Below are 23,752 nucleotides of genomic sequence, written 5' to 3'. Positions count from 1 at the left end.
AGAAGGAAGAGGGTAGTCTAACCTGGTTAGGTCTGGGGGGCAGGAGAGTGACAGCGAAAAATAATTAGTATTTTCCTAAAATCAGCAAATATTTAAACAATTCTTACATATGTGTTTTCTTATGCTTCATGATTGCTCCTTTTTAAACTATTCCTAATGTCAGCACCTAGTAGATAATACAGACACAATAAATATAGTGATTTATGAAAATATGAAAATTAAAACATTTTAGACTTCCAAAATAATTTGATGCATCCACCTAGTACTGTACATGAGAAAGATAAAGCCCAGAGGCAAGCTATGTGGCGTGTGGGCTGATTTACGTAAGAACAAGTAAAGGTAAATCGGGTACATGGCTTGAACTGTAAATATTTTTTTAAAAATCAGTTGCTAGCACTTAGAAATTAAGAGACTTATAAACAAAATCTGGATCCTCTGAAGAAAATATTATAGATGCTTGGATAACACAGGGCTGACATTTGCATGGCCACAACAAGCTGGAATTCCAAGTGCCTCTCTCTGTCTCTCTCTTTTTTTTTTCCCCACCATAGGGTGATGTACTCACAGGAGAGAAACAGAGAGAGGGAAAGTGAGAGATCACTCCCTAAAGAAGGATAGCCATGCCACAATTTTCACTCCTCCATTTTCCTCTCTGGATTTGGGCACACACACACAAGCACATGGCATGATTTTCAAGCTGCTGACTGAAGTGCAGTAGGCCACGTGGGAATCCAGCACCTTAACGACCATGCCACCTGCTGGCCCCCAAGTGCTGTCTCTTAGACAGAGCATGTGGACCTTGGCTACCACAGGCCACATGCCCCTGCACCCTTCCAAGGGCTCATCATTTCTTTCATCTCGGCTATCTGCCTGGCCGTGTAGCCCTAGCACCAGTGCTGTAAGGTATGAGTCGTCTCTGTAAGCTGGTAAGCACTGTTTATTAGTGAAGGGTGCTATCAGTGCTCGGGATTACATGCCTGGTTACCAACAGAGCCAGCCGACCTAGAGCCCAGGCCTTCTGAGGCCCAGTCAGTGCTGCCGCCACTGTATCACACTGCTGCTCACCAACAAGAAAGCAAGGCTTTGCCAGTTACAGGATGGGAGTCCTCACTTTTGAAAAAACAATGTGGCTTGCAGCTTAGAATAACGACTAAATAAAACGACTAACTGTAGCACAACAAACTAACAGTTTCTCTTTTTCCTGCTCTCTGCTCTCTTCTGACCCTTGTCCTCTCATTTGCTTCACTTCATGCCAATGGAGGGCGAATGTGTGAATGAAAAAATAGAAGTATAGAATAGCTTTGCTAATGATAAAGAAAGATACAGATTTCATGGCTAGGAAATTCCAAACTATTGGCAGTCATGACATATTTTTCTATGCAAAACTGTGCCATGGCTTTTCCAACAACCCAATATAAAGATAAGCCTTGAAGTGAAGATCAAAGTAGAGATTAAGCTGAGGAAGTGCAAGGCAGCTCTGGAAGTGAGGGCAGTGACGGGTAACATGTACCCCGCTCTTCTCGTTCAAGTCTGGGTACCAGCAGCAGAGAGACCCTGTGACCTTAATGTCTGTGCAGGTGTAGAGGAAGACTTAATATATACGGAAGTCCAGACCAGAAGGGAGACACTCATTTTAGAAAGGTTAACATTTCACCTGACCATCGATAAGGGCTGCTGAATTTGTAATACAGGCCGAACTGTACCTTCTGTCAGTGGGAACGCTGTATATTCTAACAAGACAGAAGGTGTTCACGTTTCTTGTATAACATATGCTTTGTCAGACTAGATGATCTGAAAACTCTTAAGTGACTAAATACCTAGAAACACTAGATAAAATAGTTGAACTTGCAATAAAGGGAAGCCCTCAAGGGCCATGTTTGTTTCCTTACCCCTTTTCAGCCAGCAGCTAGGAGAGGGCTGTAAGCACTAACTGACAGTGCTGGGGGGTGTTGCTAAACAAATCCAGAACGTGGTCTGGAAGTCTGTTAACAGTATAGGGGGTAGGTCCAGGAAGACGCAATTCTGGAGCAGGAGACCTGCTAAGAGGACTGACTGTAGAATTATTGCTGCTGAGAACTAGGAATTTCAGGAAATAAGAGAAATGAAGATTTTCTCCTGATAATTCAGCCTCCAGCCCCGAGTACCAAGCGGGATCCTTCTCTCTGTCTCTGTCTTCTCGGTTTTTTTTTTTTTTTTTTTTGTAATTTTCCTTTAAAATTTTTTTAAGGTAAAGTATTCTCTTAGCTTTCAGATTCTCCCTTATCTTGCTAATAAGACCCTCCCCCCCCACCTCTAGGAAAGGCAAGGGACAGGCCTTTGAAGGAGACCCCTCCATTGTTGCTGAGACTAGGCATTTTGCGCAGCGTGTCGTGCGCAGTGCACTCGTGCGCTGTGTGGTTTTTGTTTTTTGCTTTTAAATATATACAATTTCTTCTTTTTTTCTCTCTTCCTTTCTCCCCTTCTCTGTTTTCTTATTCTTTTATCTCATCACTTTGCTGCTCAATCTCCATTGACTGTCTAGACGATCTAAGGAAACCTAGCCAAACATCCAAATACGTTAGGGTTAACATATTCTCAATACCCACTGAATCTGCTGCACAGAGGGATAAAAACGGAACAGCAAAGAGATTGCAGATCACCTCCTCCTGCATGCTCATGAACACTCAGATTGAACTTCTAGAAACTAGAAAGACACGTATAACCCGTCAGATGATTAGAAATTTCCACAAAGGCACAAGAAATATGAGAAACCAAGATAATACCTCCCCGCCCAAGGGAAAAGAATAACTCCTCTTCATCCACAGACAGTACAGTGGAAATCATGGAAATATCTGATATAGAATTTAGAATATTCATAGTGACAAGTTAACAGAGATGCAAGAGAAGAGAGACAATGAACTGCAGAAGACGCAAGAAAATAGAGCCGAGGAGTTCCAGGAGGTGAGGAAATTCTTGTACGATCTGAAAGAGGAAATACACACCATAAAAAAAATTAAACCGAACTATTAGAGATGAAAGCTGTAATACAGGAAATCAAAACCTCCCTTGAAAGTATTAAAAGCAGACTAGATCATACAGAAGATCAAATCTCTGATGTAGAAAACAGAATCGCTGGCCTAAAAAAGCCCACCACAGAGACTGAGAAAATAGTCCCAAAAAATGAGAATAATATGCAAGAAATACTAGATACCAGCAAACCTCTAAACATGTGGATAATCGGTATCCCAGAAGGTGAAGAGACTAATAAGGGCATTGATAATCTATTCCATGAAATTCTGGAAGAAAACTTTCCAAACATAGAGAGGCATTCAAAGATCCAGACCCAAGAAATATAAAGGACCCCAAATAGAATCAACCAAGAAGATCTTCTCCAAGACACATTATAAGAAGATTGACTAAAACCACAGACAAAGACAAGGTACTCAGACTGGAAGAGAGAAACGACAAGTTACCTACAAAGGATATTCCATCAGGCTAACAGCGGACCTCTCAGTGGAAACAATGCAAGCAAGAAAATGGAAAAATTCAAAGTGTCTAGTGAAAATAATTTCAACCAAGAATACTATATCCAGCAAGATTATCCTTCATATGGGAAGAAAAGGCATGAACATTCTCAGATAAACAAAACCTGAATTTACTGACACCAGACAGATCTCCAAGCAGTTCTGAAGGGAGTGTTATATCAGAACACTCAAGTCAGACACACAGAAATAAGAGTTACAAAACATCTAAGAAAAGGGCCAGCTTAATGGTAGGGACAAGTCCAGAGCTGAGCATTATCTTCCAAAATTTCAACGGAAAGCTTGGACCACCACAGAAGTTAGAGTAAGTACATGAGACTGGGCTGATGAAAGAGAATTTTACGGCTTTTGACTGAAACTACACTGATCTTTTTCTATGCTTTGTAGTCCAGAAATAAGGATTTTTTTTCCCCTTCTCTTGAATTGTCGACAGATCCAGGTAACTACTATTTGAACAGAATCCTAACCTGCTTTCTGACTTTAAGTCTAAAGCAAAGTTCTCTTAACATTTTTACATTTTGATTTATTAAAGCTAAAATGGCCTTTCTTGAAATTAAAAAACATATTAAAAATATCTATTTAATGACCACAGTAAGTTATATAGCCTCAGCTAGGTGCTATTTTATAGTATATTCATTCTACTCACAGTTTCATGCCTAAAGTCAAAAATTTGTTCACAGATATTTATATATTAGCTGAACTTGCTATTGAAAGTAGTTAGACCAATTAAGATATTTTGTTAACCAATATAATGTGGGATTAAAAAAAAAAAAGGAATGGAAAGAAACTGCAGATACCAGAGATAAAGTGGGAGGTGGGTGGCATATGGCAGAGGGTAAGAAATGGGGGTGGGGGAGAGTGTATATATATATATATATATAAAACAAGAAATGGAACATTGTTTGTGATGATAACATGTATGACTAAGCCACTCTACACTGTATTCTGGATGGGAAACTGCATCTTGTATGCTGTGATCATGTTCAGTGAATGAATGCAAAATAAAAAACTAATATAAAAAGAGAATTAATCAGCCTTGTAGTTAGAAACACTGGGATGGCAAGGTAGGCTCTGCTCCATCTCTGAAGTACAGATCTGTCCTCCTTCCAAAGCTCTGATACTCATAGTTGGTTTGTGCTGTTGACTGGGCAATGCCTCAATTTTACCTTCTGTGCAATGGAACTATACTATTGATAAACTGCTCTCCTTACAGATCTTATTAAAGAACGACGACAACATTTTGCAAATACAACAGAAGGGCAAACAAATGCTCAAAATTACAGGTGCCAAGTACGAGTATATAAAGAAGATGTGAGGCCATCATGACTTTGTAAGATTTCTCTTTTTTTTTTTTTTAAGGTTTTTGCCATACAGCTCATGTGCTCATCAGAGAGAGACAGAGAAAGAGAGAACGTGAGAATGAGAGAGAAGAAAAATGAGAAATCAGCCCCCAGAGGGATGACCACACTGTAGGCCCTTCTCCAGTCTCCTCCTGGGATTTTGGGCATACACACATATGTGCCTGGTGTGATTTTCAGGCTGTTGGGTCTGGGACTCAAACCACGGTCAACCATATGGGAGCCCAGTGCCTTAACCACCATACCACCTGCTGGTCCCATAGATTTATTTTTAACTCAACTGAAATCTTGATGTCATTATCACTATAGAGTACATCCCAGGATAGTTGTGTCTCTCTCTCTTTTTTAATGCCAGAGGGTGTGTGTAAATGCAGGAGAAAGCGGTGGGGGAGAATGACTAGATACGTCCAGAGAAAGCACCCCTCCACCCTACTATGGAACCTGGCCTGGCCATGATCCCCTTTCCTCCAGTTCTTTATCATGTCAGGACCCTAGGCATGCACATACCTGGCATGCTGTCTCTGGAGCTGGGATGTGAACTCCAGCTGGCTCTATGGTTTCCTCTGCACACCGTTTAATAACTGTGCTTTGGGTCAGCCCTCCTGGAAGTTGTCTTAATACCTCACCAGTGAGAATAGTTATGGTTCTTAGGGGATATCTGAATACAGAGGTATACAGAATCACAGGTTTAATGTTGATGATTTTAATAATAAGTTAAGAATTTGATAAATTCAGTTTTTGAGAAGAGGTTAAAGTCACATTTCATGTGATGCTATTCAGAAGAAGCTATTGACTAAAAAAAAAAAATTGGCTTCTCATTTGAATGAACTGATTCATCTGTTTTTTAGATCACATTTAGCATGGTCCTCTTACAGAAAGTAGAGCATTTTCCTATAGAACTAGAGCTGAAAATGTCATAGTAAATACCATACTGAGGGCTAAGCTTCCCAAGTAATTGGCAATTATGAAAAACTAAGATTTCTGAGGTTGCTGCTTCAGATTATTATGATTTTTTACGATATCATGTGAAAGAGAGAGACTGCGGGGGTGGGCAGCACTGGTGGGCTCTGACACCATGACCCTTCCTCCAGCCTGCCAGCCCCTCGGGATCCTGGTGCCCATCCTGCATCAGTATGTCTCTAGGCTCACTTAAGGGATCCGAACTCACGGCTGGCCAGGTGGCTTCCTGCCTCACACAAGGCTTGTACATCACTATGCCACAATAGCTGGGCCTAGTTTGTTATTCTGAAAAAGTACAATGGTGTTCTAGTTTTTGTTTTCCCTAAAAACCAAGTCATCTTGAAAGGCAATAAATTAATGTAATTTGAATCTTGAATGTTTAGTCTACTAAAAAAAAATCTTTAAAAACAATAGTGTTAAAACTCCAGTGCTACGCCGGGCATGTGTGCGTGCATGTCCTAGATCCTGAGAGGAGAATGGAGGAGAAGGGATTGCAGCGTGGCCATCCCCCCTGGGGGGTGATTTCTCACTTTCTTTCTGTCTGTCTCTCTCTGTCTTTCTGGTGAGCGCACGCGCCCTATAGCAAAAACCTCTCTAAAAAAAACCAAAAAAAGAAACAAAAAAAACCCTCCAGTGTTATGGGGCCAGCAGGTGGTTTAGGTGCTGGACTCCCACATGGCTGACCCTAGTTCAAATCCCAGACCCATGGCATGTGTGAGCATGCCCAAAGGCCCAGAGGAGAATGGAAGAGAAGGGACTGCAGCCATTGCCCCTGGAGGGTGATTTCTCACTTTCCCTCTCACTGTTTCTGTCTCTTTCCAGTGAGTGCATGTACCCTACAGCAAAAACCAACCAACCAACCAACCAAACAAAAACCTAAAAACAAAAACAAATTTGAGGGCCATGGAGTTGTCTCCCTTTATATATGAATTTATGTCCCAAGACCCCCAGTCTGTCTGAAAGCTTAGACAGACTGACCCTGCATGTTTCTGTGATCTGACACACACGCGGTGCATACGGATACTGAGGACTCAGTGGAGTCATCCCGGGTGACCCTTAAAGCCCCTGCCAAGTCGAAGGGATGAGCCACATGGGCCACCTTCTGCATAGCTGTGGCTAGACTGACTACCTTTTCACCACTGTCCTTTCTGATGTCTCTGAATTTACGAAGTCTCCATAATATGTGAGGCCTTCAAAAAGTTCACAGAAAATGCATATTAAGAAAAAAGCTACACATAGATAGAGAAATTGTTTTGCACCAAATCAAGCACACTTTTTTTTTTTTTTTTTTTTTTTTTTTTGCTATAGGGCACATGCGCTCGCCAGACAGAGAGAGAGAGACAGAGAGACAGAAAGCAAGAAATCACCCCCTAGGGGGGATGGCCATGCCGCAATCCCTTCTCCTCCATTCTCTTCTCGGGATCTTGGGCACGCACGCACACGCGCCCAGCGTGAGTTCTAAGCCACCAGGTCCGGGATGCGAACCACAGTCGACTACATGGGAGTCCAGCGACATAGCCATTACGCTAACTGCTGGTCCCAAATCAAGCACACTTTAATTCCATTTTTCCATCAGGTTTGTGAAGTACCCGGGTACTCCCATGGTCAACAAATCAAAGGAAAGCTTCTGGGAGACTGGCTGGGGCTTTGAGGAGGATTGATAGACAGCTCAAAGCGGGGAGAAGGAAGCGTTCCTGGGCACTGCCTCTCAGAACCGGGCACGCTCAGTCCTGATGGGAAAGTGCCCTCGTAAAGACAGAGCAGAATTACACGTCCTTGTTACTCACGGCTTCAATCCACAACGCCTCTGTGGTAAACGAGCAAACCATGCCTGTCTTAGACGCGTCACGCTGCCGTACACGGAGAGAGGAGGGTCTGCAGTCCAGTAAATGCCCTGCGAGCTCAGGGGGAATGCAGGTGTATCAGACACTGACAGGGCACTGGCTGTGCTGTTCTGATCCCAATGTGACCTTCCTAATGGCCCACTGTCTAGGATTCCCATGCACAACGGGAAGAGGAGGACAATCACTTCTCATCCCGCGGGCACTGCGTACTCTTCACGGCAACTTAACTAGGAACTGAACCTTTTGAGGTCTTGAGTGTTTCGTCTACTACCTGTCTGCTGTGGTAAAAGGCAGATGAGATGTACACAGAGCACCTGTACCCAGCAGGTTACAGCCCACTGACACAGGGTGGCCGTTACTGTCACTAGTCTATTATCATGTAACTCTGGAGAGCTGTACGGGCCAGGGACTGAAGGAAAGCCATGTACGAGGGGAAAACCACAGACCTGGAAAGTGGGTAGAATGTATGCTTGGAAGCTGCCATCTTCTCGTGGTGAGAACTTCAGGCAGATGGCCATTTAAATGAAGTTCTTCAGTGACGAAAACTAACAGTTAAGAAAAACATGGGGGCCAGCAGGTGGCGTAGTGGTTATATTGCTGGACTCCCATGTGGCTGACCACAGTTTGAGTCCCTGGCCTGGCAGCTGGAAACTCATGTCAGGTGTCTGTGTGCAAAATCCTGAAAGGAGAATGCAGAGGGACTGCAGGGTCCACCCTCCCGGGCCGATTTCTTGCTTTCTGTGTCTAGCGAGTACACGTGTCCTGCTTACTGTACACCATCCCTCAGAGGAGCACGCCGACGAGTGTTGGTGGTGTGCTTCTGAGCAGTACAATCACACTGGACAGAGAAGTGATAAAGACGACCGAGGGTAAGCCACAGCTCTGACATTCCCTCTTCCCCACGTAAGCTGGTGTCCCCTGTATGCAGAGTTCTCACTGAGAACAGGGACCTGAGAGAAAGGGCAGGGCAGAGACTTAAGCACTTCAGGTCTGCGATCTTACTTACTTTCGCATCCACTCTGAGTCCTCCGATTTATAGATGAGGAATGCAAACCTCAGAGCGGTGATCTGTCACACCGGTACAGAGGGGCTAGAGTGAACGTTCGGGTCTTAATCAGCCCTCCACTGGGCTGTTACTAGGAAGAAAGACGTTTGTTTCTATTAAGACAGCAGCTGGCACACCGCAGATATGGATGGGCAGATAAATCATGCACGTCTGGATGATCAGCTCAAGCTGAAAACGAGGGTAAGGCAGGACGCCTATAAAACGGCTGGTAAATGTTTACAGCTCGTGTCTTAAGCACTAGACTATAAGCTGCTGCTTTTTTGTTTTTTTGCTACAGGGTGCACATACACTCGCCAGAGAGACGCAGAGATAGAGAGGAGGAGGAAAAATGATAAATCATACGCCCCCATCCTCCTCTGTTCTTCTCTCGAGACTACACTCGCCAGAGAGACGCAGAGATAGAGAGGAGGAGGAAAAATGATAAATCATACGCCCCATCCTCCTCTGTTCTTCTCTCGAGACTTTGGGCACCCACACACATGTGATTTTCAAGCCACGGGGTCTGGGACTCGTACTGCATGGTCTGCCATGTGGGATCTAGCCACCTTAACCACCACGCCACTGGCTGGCCCAAGACCATGAGCTTCTTTAAGACAAGTACTGATTCTACAGCAGAGGATTACAAAACTATAGTTGCAATCAAGACTGTAGATTTAAAGCACAATGGTTTAAATTTGTAGTCTTTACTCTTCTACTATTAGACTCGACTTTTTAAAATTAAAAACAATTTATTATTTTTTAGTTTGACTAGAGAGAGACAGAAAGAGAAAGAGAGGGAAAGTGAGAAAGCAAGCTGCCAGGTCTGGGATTTGAACCACAGTTGGCCATGTTCAGTACTTTAACTACCAAACCACCTGCTGGCCCCATAATTGACTCTTTTTTTTGAGAGGTTTTGCTATAGGGTACATAAGAGACACACAGAGAGACAGAAAGCAAGAAATCACCCCTCAGGGGGATGGCCACGCCGCAATCCCTTCTCCTCTCGGGATCTTGGGCACGCACACACGTGCCCGGCATGAGTTTAAGCCACCAGGTCTGGGACTCAAACCATGGTCAACTACATGGGAGTCTAATGACGTAGCCATTATGCCAACTGCTGGTCCCTCTATAGTTGTCTTTTAAAAATAGAAAAAAGATTCTAGAGCCCGTCTTGAAAAGCCTAACCTGCCTATGACACATGTATAGAGTGCAGAGGGGCAAAGTCAGACCTCACACTGACAGCAAAGCCAGTATGGAGGCTTTACCGCCAGTCAAATTCTGGAGGTGGAAAGAAGCAAATAACACAGAGAAGGGCCATTTCTGGCAGCCACGACGGCTACCCAGATCGCATTAATGCTTTCCGGGGTCCTAGCTACGTGGGCATCAGGTCCAGTGTGGACAGCAGGGGCTTCTTTGTGACCAACAGGCTGGCGCCCACTCAGCACATCTGGAGCCTGTCAGACAACCTTTCATTTTCTCTTTCCTTTTCATTGGCCCTGGCCCCTTCCACTGGTGCAGCCTTTCCAAGTGCTGCTTTGCCATGAATGAGTCAAAGAGACCAGGGAGGCTGGGACGTAGCTCAGACCATAGCAGAGGCTGACCCCAAGCGTGCGCACCCTCACTGCTCCGCCTTCCTGATGACAGGGACTGCCCGCGAAGGCCGAGGGCCTCTCAGGCAGCGGCAGCCCCATTCGCTGGGAAGCCTGGCCAGTGCTGGCTGCTTCTCTGTAGGAAACGGCCTTCAGGCTGGGGCACATTCCATCAATTCAAGGACTAGAAGCTGTAAATTAAAACAACATTGATGCTGTATGCTCTCTCCAAGAGGCCTCTCCCTGTTCAAGACTAAGCACACACACTTGGAGCAATCAAAGAACCAGAATGTCTCTGGAGAGACTCCTTCCTGCTCACAGCACCCAGATACGTTCTGAGAGGCAGGAGTGTGCCACTCTCCATGGAAGGCCGACAGGAGCAGCCTGCAGGAACGCCTCCTGGGAGCTGCGTTTCTCTCTCTTTACAGAGGTCACATCACTGCAGGGTACTCAGGGCATACACTACACAGACACCGAGAACACTTCAGCGACTCCTTCCTAAGGTTATAAGCTCATAGATAGTTGATTTCCTTAACTTCTACCTAGTAAGGATGCACAGCCTTGAGAGCCATGCGGTCAACAGCCGCTGTGACGACATACGGCATTCCGGGTGGCTGGACTGCCTCTTCTCCTCTGTGTCGGGCAGGCAGGGACCGTCAGCTCTTTAAATCACGTGCCTGCACAGTCATGCCAAGCGAGGGCAGAGGTCGGACGCGGCCAAATAAGCATGTCCACAAACCATGATCCCCCGTCTGACCAATATCCTCCTGTTTTATACCATCAGCTTTGATGGGCCAAATTTCAGTCCTCAACTACCGGAAGATGCCTGTAATAACAAGCACATCTTCCTATTTTACCTAGCATGCATCCACATATTGGATAATGTCCTCTTCTTGCTAAAAACTATGTTAGGACCCTGAAAAAAAACTCTTTCACTTGTAAAAGAGCAGTAGGTTACTTTTGGCTGGTCAACTATCTATCCTATAGAAAGGGACATCTCTTGTTTTTATTTCTCAGCAAAATCAGATAAATAAATATATAGTCTATACATATAGTCCATTTCTAAGCAGATTTAATATTGATCTACAAAAGGGAATAGCAGATGACATAATGGTTACATTGCTGGACTCCCACGGAGTCGACCACGGTTTGAGTCCGGACCTAGTGGCTTAAAATTTACACTGGGCGCCTGTACATGCGTGCTCAAAATCCCAAGAGAATGGAGAAGGGACTGCTGCGTGGCCATGCCCTCTAGGGGATTACTTCTGGCTTTCTGTCTCCAGGGAGCGCATGTGCCCTATAGCAAAAACCTCTCTCAAAAAAAAGAAAAAAAAAAAGAAAGAAAGAAAAAAGATCTACAAAGAAAACATTGTGTTAATAGTTTCTTGATAGTTTGAACATTAAATGCTACATCAAAATACCATCAATTGATGCTTCCTTACCCCAACCCCAAGAAATACTGGGTTTTCAGAAAAGCCATGGCTCATTTTTACATAGAAAATACGTCATGGTTTTTTCTGACAACCCAATAGGACAGAAGAAGCTTCGTCACCTGAGAAGTTCTTTCTCGGTCTCATTACTGAGGCAAGAGTGGATCTAGGCAGTCGAAACGTGACTGAGAACACAGGAGATGCCAGAGCCGGAGCCCAAACTGCAGGCCCTGCGAAGCACGGGATGGTCAGTGAGGAGTGCACAGCTACGAGGGGTTCGGATGTTAACGCTCAGCTTTCTCCTTATTTTCAAAGGGAAACTGTCCTCACTTCTGTAATTAATTACTATCTCTCTATATATTTGTGGTTAGTGGGCACTATGTGTTCCCCAGACGCAGAGGGGAAGAACGGAAAGCCCACTCTGCGGAGCGTGATCAGACCATAAGCCCTCCTCCCTCTCTCCCTCCCTGTGGGATCTTGGGCGGGCACCCGCGTGGACCTGGAGTGCTGCTCAGGCTGTGGCCGGGCCTCGGACCACACGGCCAGCCACGTGGGGTCTGGCTGCCTAACCAGGCCGTCCAGCAGCCTCTTCCTGGTTTTTGGTTTTGTTTGTGGTAAATACATACAATATGGAATGTTACGATTTTAACCGTTTTAAGTGTATACTTCTATTAAGTACACTCAAACTGCCGTGCAACCATCAACAGGGAAATTCCAGCGTTACTGTCTCAGATGAAAGGCCTCACTTAAATGTTAAGCATTACATTTTGGAAGGGTTTAGGTTGGGAAAAACAAAGGGCAAAACTTCGTTCTTCAACGCCGTGCAACCATCAACAGGGAAATTCCAGCGTTACTGTCTCAGATGAAAGGCCTCACTTAAATGTTAAGCATTACATTTTGGAAGGGTTTAGGTTGGGAAAAACAAAAACTTCATTCTTCAACCTTGACTTGGCCCTACATTATTGGGAATCTTTTCATGGACACATCCTTACTGCCTATTATAACAAGACTCTGATTGGATGTAAAAAGTAAGCCTTGTCAAATGAGCAGAATTTCACTAACTTCGAGCAGCCACTGTATAAAGTTAAAAAACATTTTGATCCTTTTTTTTTTTTTAAAAGGTTTTTGCCATAGAGCATGTATGCTCACCTGAGAGTGAGGGAAAGTGAGAAACCACCTACCCCTGTGGAGCGGGGAAGGCCACGCCATAATTCCTTCTCCTCATTCTCTCAGGATTTGGGCACATATGTATATGCACCTGGTGTGATCTTCAAGCTGCAGGGTCCGGGGTTCAAGTTGCAGTTGACCACGTGAGAGTCCTGAGCCTTAACAATTACGCCACCTACTGGCCCACTTGTGACATTTTTTTTTTGAGAGAGAAATATTTGCTATAGGGCACATGGGCGCGCCAGAGAGAGGGAGAGAGAGAGAGAGAGAGAGAGAGAGAGAGAGAGGAAAAGCAAGAAATTACACCCGGGGGTAGGGCAGCCACATGGCATCCTTTCTCCTCCCGGGATCTTGGGCACACATACACACATGCTCGGTGTGAGTTTCAAGCTGCCAGGTCTGGGACTCGAATCATGGCCAGTCATGTGAGAGTCCAGCACCTTAACCACTATGCCACCTGCTGGCCCCGTGACCTCTCTTAAATCGGCTCTGTTACCAAGAACGGTCCGCATCCCCAGACATAGCCATAGTTGTGAAGACAGACTGCACTTAGGAAAACTAACGAGGTCCAATTATCGGGTGTCTGTTATGAGTCACAGGACCCTAACACACATGCTGGCAAGCCCGTGTGTGGAGACTGGTGCGGATGCTGGCCCCTCTGCCCCTCCTCCTGGCCCTCCCTTTCAGTCCTACCTGCTGCTTGAGCTGCTGCACCAGCCGGTCCTTCTCGCGCTTTAATGCAGCGACCTCCTCCTGGGTCTTCTTCTTAGAGGACGAAAGCTCCAGGAGGGCTATATTGGCATCTTTCTCACTAATGGCAGCTAGAAGAGCTTCTTGCCTGCAAAAGGAGGAAAACAACATTTTAACACTTACAACAACGCTTTGAAGTTACTACTATCATTGCCTTCATTTTAATGGTGATGAAAATGAGACTTAAGAGAGTTTATCCAGTTCGTCCAAGTTCAAGCTTAGAGTAAATGGTACACCCAGAAGACCATTTGGGCTTTTTTGACTCTAAATATTTTTATTAGGTTGCTACATTGTGCTATTCTTATTTATTTATTTATATAAGTTTCTTTCTTTATGAGAGATAAAAAGAGAGAGAAAGAAAGGGAGCAGGGGTGGTAGGTGTCGCATATCCGCAGCAGAGTCTTGCCACACCACAATTCTCCTCTCGGCCTCCTGGTCAGCCACTGGTCAGCCAGGACCACAGGCGTGTGCGAGCATATCCAGCATGTTCAGGTTGACCTGGAATCCAGACCGGGGCCTCCCACGTGGCTCCAGCAGTGTGGAGCAGCAGCTTATCATCTGCACTGTGGCTGGGCCTTCTACTGCTGTACTGACAGAGTTCTTACGTTATGCACATGAAACAAGCCAGTCACAGGACAAACACTGCAGGATTGCACCTACATGAGTGCCTCAAACAGCCAGACTCGGGGTTCAGAGAGGAGAATAGTGCTCGTCACGCCCACACTTGGTGCAGGTGGGAGCATACTGCTCTGCAGGGTTGAAACCACATGGTCAGCCACAGGCCTGGATCCACAGTCAACCTGAAACACACCAGGCACGCACGTGCCCACGACCCTGACTACATGGAGGCTGGGGAAGCAGAATGCAGTGTGACCACACCCTGTTGAGGGTGCCTGTCTCTGTGTGCCTATGTCTTTCTGAATACAAAAACCCGATCAAATAAACAGAGACAACAGTGGTGGGTGGGGACCAGCAGGTGGCATGGTGGTTAAGGTGCTGGACACTCCCACATGGCCAACCATGATTTGAGTCCTGGACCTGATGGCTTGCTTTCTCGCTTTCCTTCTCCCTCCTTCTCTCTGTCTCTCTCTCTGTCTCTCTCTGGTCAAATTAAAATAAATCAATGAATAAATAAAATGAAATAATTCTTAAAAAACTAAAAACAAACAACAGTGGTTGCTTGGGGCTGGAGGAGGGGAAACAGGCATGAAGTTGCAGTTAGGCCAGATGACTAAATCCTGGAGACCGACTGCACTGCTCTCCCGACAGTCAGCAGTATTTTATCACAAACTTTATCACTCACAAACTCACTAAGCGGGTACATCTCATGTGAAGTGTCCCCTCCCCCTTTTTAAAGGTTTTAGCCATAGAGCACATGCACTCACCGGCAAGAGATAGAGACAGAGAGAGAGAAAGTGAGAAATCATCCCGTGGTGGTGCGATGGCCACACTCCAACCCCTTCTCCTCCACTCTCCTCCCCGGATTCCAGGCAAGCACACAAACACGCCTGCCATGAGTTTTAAACTGCTGGGTACAGGACTTGAACTGTCATCGGCCATGAGTTAGTCTAGCACCTTAACCACCATACCAGCTGCTGGTCCTCATGTAAAGTGTTCTTATCACAACAACACTAAAAATATACATATTTACCTTTTAAAAAACTATATGAATAACATTTTGGTATTCACTTTATAGTTTTTTTTTTTAATTTTTTTTGGAGAGGTTTTTGCTATAGGGCACATGTGCTCGCCAGAAAGCCAGAGAGACAGAGAGACAGAAAGTGAGAAATCACCCTCTAGGGGAGATGGTCACGCCGCAACCCCTTCTCCTCCATTCTCCTCTCAGGATCTTGGGCATGCACGCACACACACCGGGCGTGAGTTTAAGCCACTGGGTCCGGGAATTGAACTGCGGTTCACTACATGGGAGTTCAGCGCCACAGCCATTATGCTAACTGCTGCTCCCTAAATTTTTAGCTATAGTTGTAGCTAAACTTAAAAAGTAACAAAGTTAGTGACTTTTTGTTTTGTTTTACTAAGAATAATTCTGTCACCTATACATGGTATTTATTTAACTCATTTCCATGAAAGATATTCTGCAGCTTTCAGGCAAATTAAGGCATTAATGCTAGTGAAGACATTTTCATGTTTAGAGTGTATAACAAATTGTAAATTTTAGTAAATTGGATTTGAAAACTTAGTTACCTATTCCCGAGCCATTCTGACGTTCAGTAATTCTTATCTCATCAATAAAAATTGGTGTAGCTTTACTAGCAATGATCTATACATTTTGAGATACTGGGTTGTTGGAAAAGTCATGCCGTATTTTTGTCTTCCTAAGCAAAAATGAGTCATGACGTTTCCAACAACCCAATAGTAACGGAAACTTTACAGATTCTTTGCAATTAAGTTACTCCTTTATGGTTCGTGTCCAGATGGAAAAGAAGGTGGATTTAGTAGGGAGATGAACATAAGAAATTTACAGAATAATAATCAAAATGAACTTGGTGAGCAATTAGGCTCACAGTCCCAAATGCATTCCTCCATAGCTCATCTTTATGGAAGACAGATCTGATTTGCAGCAATGATGTCAGTGGCCTGAGCTTTTGACCCGAGGAAGTGCTGAATCTGAGAATGCACCAAGCTGAACCTTGCTTCTGTCTTCTGTTAAGATCACTGAGCTTCAACAGCAGTCACATGGAAGAGTTTTAGCTGAGCTACAAACTGGAAGACTGTCCTGTGAACGCTGTGATGATGTTTTATTTTGGAAGAGTAGGAATACTGACCTCTGAACAAGCAATACAGAGGGCGGAGCTCGGTTTTCATCACTGAGATAGTTTTAACTTGTCTTTGCCAAGATTCTCATCCACCCCAGTGCCACTTTCCCTGTCCCACACTCTACGTAATTCTAAGAAATGGCAGATGGCTTACACCAGGAGACTCCAGTCAACACCAAAGGGATAACCACAGTCTAAATATATCCGCAGACCACTTGAAAAAAAATGTTAAGTGGTGAAGAGAGCTTAGAGGTGAAAGAGTTCAAGACCCCTAACTACGCACATGACTGCTGTCAACTGCTCCCGTTTAGGAAGCTCAAAGACTGGCAAACTGGAGTGGGACGGTATTTGTGAGCCCACAGTCAGGATCCCTCTGCAGGGAGGAGGGAGAAAGCATGTGGAGGCGGGGAATGGGGCGGGGCGGGCAGCAACCTGCCCTGCTGGACAGCAAAAACCCTCAGGGCAGATTAGTGGGGACTCCAGCTAGTGAAGTCACCTTTGACACAGCCAATGAGAAACGAGTGGGCCCAGCCACATTTGAGAGAGCCAATGAGATGAGAATGATCAGCAGGCCTGGCCAATCCAACCCACTGGACCCAGATTTAAAACTATAAACCTCCGAGAAGGTAACTGCTGAGGCCTTTGAGACACGCTGTGGGTCCCTTTGGCCCGCTCCTACCTCTCAGGAGTGCACTTCTGCTTTTACTTAACAAACTACCATCTCCTTTCACTACTGGGGTGTTTTCTTCAATTCTCCGCCCCAAACACCCGGAACCTGAATCACCACAGAAGCCATCCTGGCTGGTGGCACGTCCACACAGAAGAGAAATGGCTCTACTTAATTAGACTAAGTCCCCAGCACCTCTACTGGTGCAAGATACAAAGGCGATGGCATGGGAGTTCTTGCCCTCACTGAAGGAACGCATCACAGAATAAAAGAGAAAAGCGATTCAGTGTTGTTGAAGCACCTTGACTGAACAGCAAACTTTCAGATGCCCTACGCCTGGACAGCTAGGGCAGCACGAGTGCCCAAACTGCGAGACGGCACAACGTTGCAATGGACCATCAAGTGACAATTCGATTTCCAATACTTAAAGGATATAAAATTAGAGTCTGAGCCACTTGTCTGGCTCAGATTTTAAATCTTTTTATTTTTATGCAATTCAAATAGAGATTTTGTCATTGATACGATTAACTTTCTCTCTCATCACACCCAGGGCTCTCTCGTCCTCTAAAAACTCCTTAACATATTATTGTCCACTTACCCTTTCCCCTTGAAAAGTATATTCCTGATGCTGATTTCTTTTTTTAACTTTTTTTTTTTGGAGAGGTTTTTGCTATTGGGCGCGTATACTTGCCAGACAGACAGAGAGATAGAAAGCAAGAAATCACCCCCAGGGGGGATGGTCACGCCGCAATCCCTTCTCCTCTATTCTCCTCTCGGGATCTTGGGCACGCACGCACACGTGCCCGGCGTGAGTTTAAGCCACCGGGTCTGGGTAGCGAATCATGGTCGACTACGTGGGAGTCCAGTGACATAGCCATTACGCTAACTGCTGGTCGCCTGATGCTGATTTTTACATGTGTCTGTGCAACTCACGGTCACAAGAACATGCTTTGATTACATATTGTCTAACTATATAAAGTATGGGTGATTTCAGTATCTTTTATAGTTTTATTAGCTTTTAGGTTTTTCTTTTATTTTTGGAAAGAGACAGGTGTTTTTTTGTTTTTGTTTTTGTTTTTGGTTATAGTAAATTTGAAAAGGATACTATGGGGGAGAACAGCCTCTTGAGAAAAATGCCGACGTAGCCAAAGTAACTGCCTTTGGGGAATAAGGCAAACTGTTGTTGCCATAATGTATCTGAAGAAAAGACCATATGGTATAGTCGGACCTTCGAGGATAAACTTTACGCAGTATTCGAAAGTGTCTAAATTCCAGCATTTTACCTAGAATATCTTGTTTGCTAGAGAGAGTGGAATTCAGAGTTAAAAGTAAGTAATTTGCAAAAAAAAAAAAAAAAAAGGAAAATCTTGTTTTAGCAGCTGCCAACCTAGTATATTTGCTTTGTAAAAATGATATTTTCTCATAATGTATGTATTCATTGAAGGAAAGATATGTAAAATTATAAAGAAAATTTTAGGACCATAAAGAATTCCTTTTTAAGTCAGAGTCAATAGCCTAAGATCTGGAAGTCACCTCTTCTAATGCTGGTATAGCTATTTTAGAGAAATTAAGCCTTAATGGAAGTTAATCGTTGACTTGAACAACGCCGCTAACTGAAGACTGCCCACAGAAGGGGGAACTTGCTGGCTAGCGGAGCACGTCCTGATTTCAGTCCCCGTGAGCCCCTCGGGAGTAATCCAGCATACGAAACGTGAAAGGTGACACGTGTGTGCCCCCAGCCCAGGGCCCAGTGAGAACTGCAGGGCTCTTCCCACCCGATCCCGCCCCTCGGCCTGTTCAGGTCTTTTCCTCAGGAGAAGGAAAGGAAAAAAGAAAGAAAGAGGAAGAGAGAGAGAGAGAGAGAGAGAGAGAGAGAGAGAGACAGAGCAAGAGAAAGAGAAAGAGAAAAAGGAAAGGAAGGAAAGGGAAATAAAGCGTGGACAGGGCCGCTTTCGGGGTGGTCATAACCCTCCCCGCGTGACGGCCGTTCCAGATAATTAGCAGGCAGGAGCGGGGAGCCAGCGCTGTCCCCCAGTGGCCTATTCAGGCTACCCCATGCTTTAGCAGCCGGAGCAGCTGAACCTGCCCTCTGCCCGCAGCTTCTAATAGAATCAACATGTCTATCCAAGTACTCTGCTGGGGCACCCGAGCTTCAGGAAATAGAAAGGCCACCCCCTCTGCCTCTTCCCGCTTGTGGGCAAAGAGCAGAAACGGGGCGGGGAGGCGGAGATACTAAAGACAAATGGAGCTCGAAACCCTTTTGCTAATTCCAGGACCCTTGAGAACACAACGGTCAGCCTCTCTCGGCGGGCGGTGAGTGACGACAGTAACGGGATGACGGCGGGCCGGCGGGTGAGCCCCAAGCACGTACGCGTGTTTTGTAAGAACGCGAGACAGGACTAGGGGCGTGCGTGAAGGGGTGTCCCCGCGGTTTATTACTCCCTCTCCCTCCGACTGCGTAGTTCAAATCGGGCGAGGGCCTCACCAGGCTCCACTTACTCCGCGGTCCTGAAAACGCCAGGAGAAAGACTGGAGGAAGGCACAGCTGCGTCAACAGCACCGGGCACCTTCCCCAGGGAGGTGTTTGCTACAGAATGTGTGTGCTCACCAGAAAGGCAGAGAGAGCCAGACAGCGAGAAATCACCCCCCGGAAGGAAGGTCATGCTGCAGTCCCTCCTACTCCAGTCTCCTCTGGGGATCTTGGGCGCACACGCACACACGCACACACGCCGGCGTGGGACTGGAATCGTGTCAGCCACGCGGGAGTCCAGCAACGTCACCGTTACGCTAAGTGCCGGCCCCGCGTTGGGCACTTTCGTGCGATGGACATGTGAGGATAGTTTATCTTAGCTTTAAGATGGATCAGGAACGTAGGTTTCCTTACTGAGGGATGAAATGCGCCGTTAATTCTGCTGCCTTTGCCATTTGGCCAAATGACGACCGAGTGAGCAGTAAGCGCCCACGGTACCTCCTCAGCTCTCCAGCTCACTCCGTAAAGGCCCTCCACTGCTCTGCTCCAGCGCCCGTGCCCGCAGCAGGGCAGTGTCGGAGAACGGGAGGGCGCCACTGTGCACAAACGGGGGTGCTGACCGCTCAGCTCTGGCACCTGCACGTCTGTGTCCTCGCCAGTCTGCCCTAACTTATACCCACAAAGAGCTTCGATGGAGAAAGTCAGCACTAGATTAGCTTCTCCTTCCACCATGGTACTTTTCCTCTAATTTGCCAGAGGGTGTGTGTGCCCACCTGAGAGACAGGGAGAGAGGAAGCGGGAGGGAGGGAGAGAGGACGAGCAAGAGCCCCCTCCCCCCGCCACAGGGCTGGGACATGGCCATGCTGCAATCCCTTCTCCATCTCCCCTCTTTCAGGGCCTGGGGTATACATGCACATAAGCCTGGCGTGTTCTCAGGCCAGGCAGTCCGGTGGGATCTGGCTCCTGTAACCACGACTGAGGGCCAGCCCTTCTCCGCTGCAGTAAGGCGTTTCTCTTCCGTCCAGTAGCACGGAAGGCGAGACGGTGGGGAGGAAGGAGCATCGCCGAGTGCAGACATGAAGGAGGCTAGAAAGAGGCCACTAGCCCTGGGCAATTTACGCTTCATTTAAAGAGAGAAAGAATTATGCTCTCTAGACAGAGGACAGCTGGAACACTAGGCTCCATTTCAGATGGCACCATTTCACGAGGTGTGCCACGAGTGGAGGGCGTCCAAAGAAAGATGACAGGGTGGGGGTAGAAAGGTGCAGGCAATTCAGAAATTACTAATGTAGTATGATAACGTCTACTAAAGTTGTTTTTAAAGGATTTTGCCACAGGGCATGTGTATTTACCCAAAAGAGACAAAGAGAGACAGAGAGAGGGAAAGTGCAAATCACCTCCTGGGGGGATGGCCACGCTGAGATCCCCTCTCCTCCATTCTCTTCTAGGGACTTTGGCCACGCACACACAGGTACCTGGCGTGATTTTCCAGGTGCTGGGCCTGGGACTCGAACTGTGCTCAGTCATGTGGGAATCCAGCACCTTAACCCCCATGCCACCTGCTGGCCCACTATTAAATTTTTAAGGTAGGCTTTCCAGAAAGAAGATTGTGAATTCATGTTTGTCTAGAGAACAGAAATGATAGCAAGGAGGGAGAGTTAAAAGATCAGGTTTCAGTGTATGACCTACTACCTTGTTGGTGACCAGCACTGGGAAGCCTAGGAGTTAGGGAGTTCCACATGGCCAGGAGCGTTAAGAGGACCAGAGGTCCCGTGCACGCAGCTGAGTGGTGAAGCCTGTCTAACTCAGAGGCTTTCCGTCCGCAGGGGCACAGGCAATCCTGGGCCGTGTCAATGAAGCCTGGGGGCTGCAAGCAGGGAAATACAGACAGGCCTCACCCTGGGCGAGGGCAGTGGGGACTGAGACGGCCCTCCTATGACAGAGACCTAACAGAGGCAAGTGCCACAGCAGGGGTCCTGTGTGAGGACACCGGGGCTGCCCTGGAGAGGCTGAGTGAGCCCAGGGCATAAACTGATCTGAGATTCCCCAGGGGTCTGACGAGAATCCAGCTCAGAAACACTGAGTGAGGAATGATCTGATTCCGAATAGGAGAAGTTCTTCAGATGTAGAGCAAAGTCCCAGAAGACAGGGCTGGAGGGGAGAGGGCGGCTACGAGATACCGGAAGTGGAACGGACAGGCCGCAGCTAGAGAAGTGACATGAAGAATCTCCTCTCACGAAGTCCCTCCAAAGAGCGAAGAGTAAACTGCTGTGTCTGACTCAGGGGTTCGAGACTCACGGGCAGGATGTAAGTGGAAACTGCCACACCAGTCAGTAAATACACAGCCACGGTGTCACCTGTGCTGGGAAACTTGAAAGAACCTTTCTGGTGTCACCAAACATAGACTACATGAGGGCACTGGGTCCACAGCACACGCTGGAGCCCTGTCCCGTGCAAGCTGTCTGCAGGGCGGGGAAGAAACACTGATCTGGGCGAGCCAGTGACACGGTCGTTAAAGCAGCGGGGTCCTACATGGCTGCCTACATGGTTCGAGTCCAGGACCCAGCAGTTTGAAAAACACGCTGGGCATGTGTGACCGCATGCCTCAAATCCCAAAAGAAAAATGAATGACAAGGGACTGTGGCCTTGCCACTCATGCCAAATTAAAAAGGAAGGAAAGAAGGAAAAGAAAGAAAATACGACTGTAAGAGAATTGGTAGAAGAGTTAGCCCAATGTGAGACTTCAAAAATTGCATGGAAAAATGAAACTGAAGTGGGAGTTTCTTTTGGGGTTTTTTCATCATACGCATTTTCCACACTTTGACGACTGTAAGAGAATTGGTAGAAGAGTTAGCCCAATGTGAGACTTCAAAAATTGCATGGAAAAATGAAACTGAAGTGGGAGTTTCTTTTGGGGCAAAAAGAATATAAAATCCCTTCAGTTTTTTCATCATACGCATTTTCCACACACTTTGTGAAGACCACGCATACAAACTGACTTTCACTTTTCAGAAGTCTTTGAAAAGGACTGGCATGAACCTGATAAAGGCAGAAACTGTGGCAATTATAGGCCAGGAAATGAGGCTGACTGAGCAAAACTTTGTGTGGAAAACTTCCATTTAATTTTATTCCCTCGTTTGTTTTTTTTTCTGAAAGAGGAAGATTACAGTCAACTTGGAAATTTCATTTCAGCTTATTCTTTAAATATAGAATTATGTAATCCTCAGCTTTTTCATGTACAAAATCAGGACTCCATAAATGCTGCACTACATGGCTCAGTGCTACAGTTTTCCTTTCCTGAAGGCACTTTATGAAAACCAACTCCATGAGATTTTCATTCCACATGATATGGGAGGGATGTGAATTCAAACTAGGTTTTTAGGCCCTTAGTGCTCAACACTATGAGGCTGCAGGGAGTCTGGGCATTTAAACGCAGCTCCGGCTTCCCGTAAGTGAAGCTGAGGGTCACAGATTTCTGTTTATCATTTCATGTTTTCAGGCCTGAGGTCACACGTGTACAGCATCGTCGGTTCGATGGGCCCACCTTCCAGCGCCCTCCGTTTACCGCCCTGTGCCCATCTCTCTAAGGTCACGCTGCATCGTGGTCTTCTGCTCTGCCCCCGCTGGGCCTGCGGGCGTGTGCCGCCAGGCCCAGCCCTAAACAGGGTCCCGTCATACTGCCCAGGCCAGCCTCGAGCTTGTGACCCTCCTGCCTCAGCCCCCCGAGTGGCCGGGATGCCAAGGGCAGGCCACCTTGCCCAGCCTCTGGGTGGACCGGGGATGGACGGTGCGCCTCCCAGCGGGCTCCGCCCTGAGAACGGCGATTCAGCAGCGTGCAGCACCGCGGCTGGGCCTCTAAGTTCACTTTCCGAAAGATTACTTCATTCATAATAAGGAGCGCGTGCATGCGAGGGAGCAAGGCGGCAGAGGTCCTCAGCCCACCAGGGCCCGCCGTGCTGTAAGCCCCTTTCCCCAGCACACTAGCTCGGCAGGATCTCGGCGCGTGCAGAACCCACCGTGTTTTCAGCCTGACCCAGGGATCCAAACCACAGCGGGCCACGTGGTTTCTGGCCCTGCAGTTCTGTTTGCTGCCAGACTGAGCCATCCATACTCACCTTTTTAACTCTTTATTCATGATAGTGTGCATGCATGAGGAAGAGCAAGGGCGAGAGAC

The 23,752-nt window shown here is 46.5% G+C and overlaps 1 protein-coding gene across 3 annotated transcripts in view; it reads right to left on the bottom strand.

Moving 5' to 3' along the window:
• ERC1 (ELKS/RAB6-interacting/CAST family member 1) overlaps positions 1-23,752 on the bottom strand; it is a 501,445-nt gene that overhangs the window by 113,760 nt on the left and 363,933 nt on the right. For all 3 annotated transcript variants that reach the window (XM_027766230.1, XM_027766231.1, XM_027766232.1), the window contains one exon: positions 13,608-13,752. In XM_027766230.1, the coding sequence (XP_027622031.1) occupies positions 13,608-13,752 (145 nt within the window). The remainder of the gene's footprint in view (positions 1-13,607; positions 13,753-23,752) is intronic.

This window comes from Tupaia chinensis, unplaced genomic scaffold, assembly GCF_000334495.1.
Source record: "Tupaia chinensis unplaced genomic scaffold, TupChi_1.0 Scaffold141530_1, whole genome shotgun sequence".
NCBI classification, from domain to species: domain Eukaryota; kingdom Metazoa; phylum Chordata; class Mammalia; order Scandentia; family Tupaiidae; genus Tupaia; species Tupaia belangeri.
Note: the sequence above shows the minus strand (reverse complement) of the source record. Positions and strands in the feature narration are given on the sequence as shown.